This window comes from Camelina sativa, chromosome 3 (genome assembly GCF_000633955.1).
Source record: "Camelina sativa cultivar DH55 chromosome 3, Cs, whole genome shotgun sequence".
Lineage (NCBI taxonomy): Eukaryota > Viridiplantae > Streptophyta > Magnoliopsida > Brassicales > Brassicaceae > Camelina > Camelina sativa.
The window spans coordinates 22,604,505-22,605,875 of record NC_025687.1 but is presented as its reverse complement, the minus strand read 5'-3'; the positions used below and the strand labels follow the sequence as shown (position 1 = coordinate 22,605,875).

Sequence of the window (1,371 nt, the reverse complement as noted above, 5' to 3'; positions counted from 1 at the left end):
ACGTGTATACTACTCGGTCTATAATGCTATATCTCTAGTAACATCCGGTGTTTCTTTCCAGGTTGTGCATCAGACAATCGAAGTTGGCACTCAAACTGTATCCACTTTAAAGGGACAGGTAACAACAAAGCATTCACCACCTCTCTTCCTGATATTCTTATGTGGCGCCGTACTGTCCCAAATACGCTGACCTATAAAATTTCAGACGGATCAAATGGGCCGCGTTGTGAACGACCTAGACACAATTCAGTTCTCTATCAAGAAAGCTTCGCAGCTAGTGAAAGAGATAGGAAGACAGGTTTGTATAAACTCTCATAGGACTTTCATATTCTCATACACCTCAAAGATAAATTGGTGTCTAATTTACAGTTCCCTTTTAACCCCAATTATGTCCTGTCTCACTTAGGTAGCCACCGATAAATGCATAATGGCGTTCCTGTTTCTGATTGTCTGTGGTGTTATAGCCGTAATCGTTGTGAAGGTAATCACCATTGGACTCTACCATTTTTGTCATAATGGCCCAAATAAAGTTATGTTATTATTATAGCCGTAATCGTTCCAAGTTTTAACTCTGCTTAAATAAAAAAAACAGATCGTGAACCCAAACAACAAAGACATCAGAGACATCCCTGGACTAGCTCCCCCAGCGCAATCAAGAAAGCTCTTAGACTTCAGAGAATAGCTGTTTAGCAGGGCCGAGAGGGAAGGGTTTCGTGCATGCGTTTGTGAATCTGAGCTTTGATTAGAGTTTTGTAGAATATATATGATCATTCTTTTATTATTTATGACCATGTTGTATAATATATAGCAAGTTCAATATATTTTTATAAGATCCATAATGTCTTGTTCTCCATCTTTTTTTCTCATTTTTTCTCAACATTTTCATGAGCCACCAATTTTGTATACTTTTATGAAAAAATTTATATAAAAAGGAATGAGATCAGATCCAGGGCCACAAACACTCAGAACTGTTTGGATCATAATGGATGGTCTCTGGAGCTAATGCACCTGGTGAACACATTTATAACATTGAGAGACCCTACAAATAATTCTGCCATTCGCGTTTCCTTTTTAAGACTAACATTGTTAAGTAATCCGAGGTAAATTCTATTTGTAAAATGTTTGGGTTCCAAAGGAGATAATGTCTTTCACCTGCTAAGTGAAACAATATAAGGGGTCATTCTTAGACGGCAGTGTGGGTTCCAAGCTGTGTCCGCCCGATATGTGACAATCGCGACGTTATCAGAGGGGCTTCTTCATCGTTAAGCTCCAATCCTCTGGGGCTCCCCCCATCTGACGAATTCTTCTCCTTCCAGTCCTGCACAATTATTTGGACCAAATCCATATGAATGCATACATATAGGTGATGCT

General features: G+C 39.1%; 2 protein-coding genes across 2 annotated transcripts in view; one reads left to right on the top strand and one right to left on the bottom strand.

Moving 5' to 3' along the window:
* Window positions 1-801, top strand: part of LOC104779211 (novel plant SNARE 12-like) — a 6,756-nt gene extending 5,955 nt beyond the window's left edge. Inside the window, exons 6-9 of the mRNA XM_019243882.1 lie at window positions 62-118; window positions 206-298; window positions 407-481; window positions 593-801. Of these exons, the coding sequence (XP_019099427.1) occupies window positions 62-118; window positions 206-298; window positions 407-481; window positions 593-682 (315 nt within the window). The 3' untranslated portion in view covers window positions 683-801. The remainder of the gene's footprint in view (window positions 1-61; window positions 119-205; window positions 299-406; window positions 482-592) is intronic.
* The window catches only part of LOC109132287 (probable sugar phosphate/phosphate translocator At1g48230), a 4,692-nt gene continuing 4,271 nt past the window's right edge, over window positions 951-1,371 (bottom strand). The window contains exon 7 of the mRNA XM_019243887.1: window positions 951-1,318. Within this exon, the coding sequence (XP_019099432.1) occupies window positions 1,184-1,318 (135 nt within the window). The 3' untranslated portion in view covers window positions 951-1,183. The remainder of the gene's footprint in view (window positions 1,319-1,371) is intronic.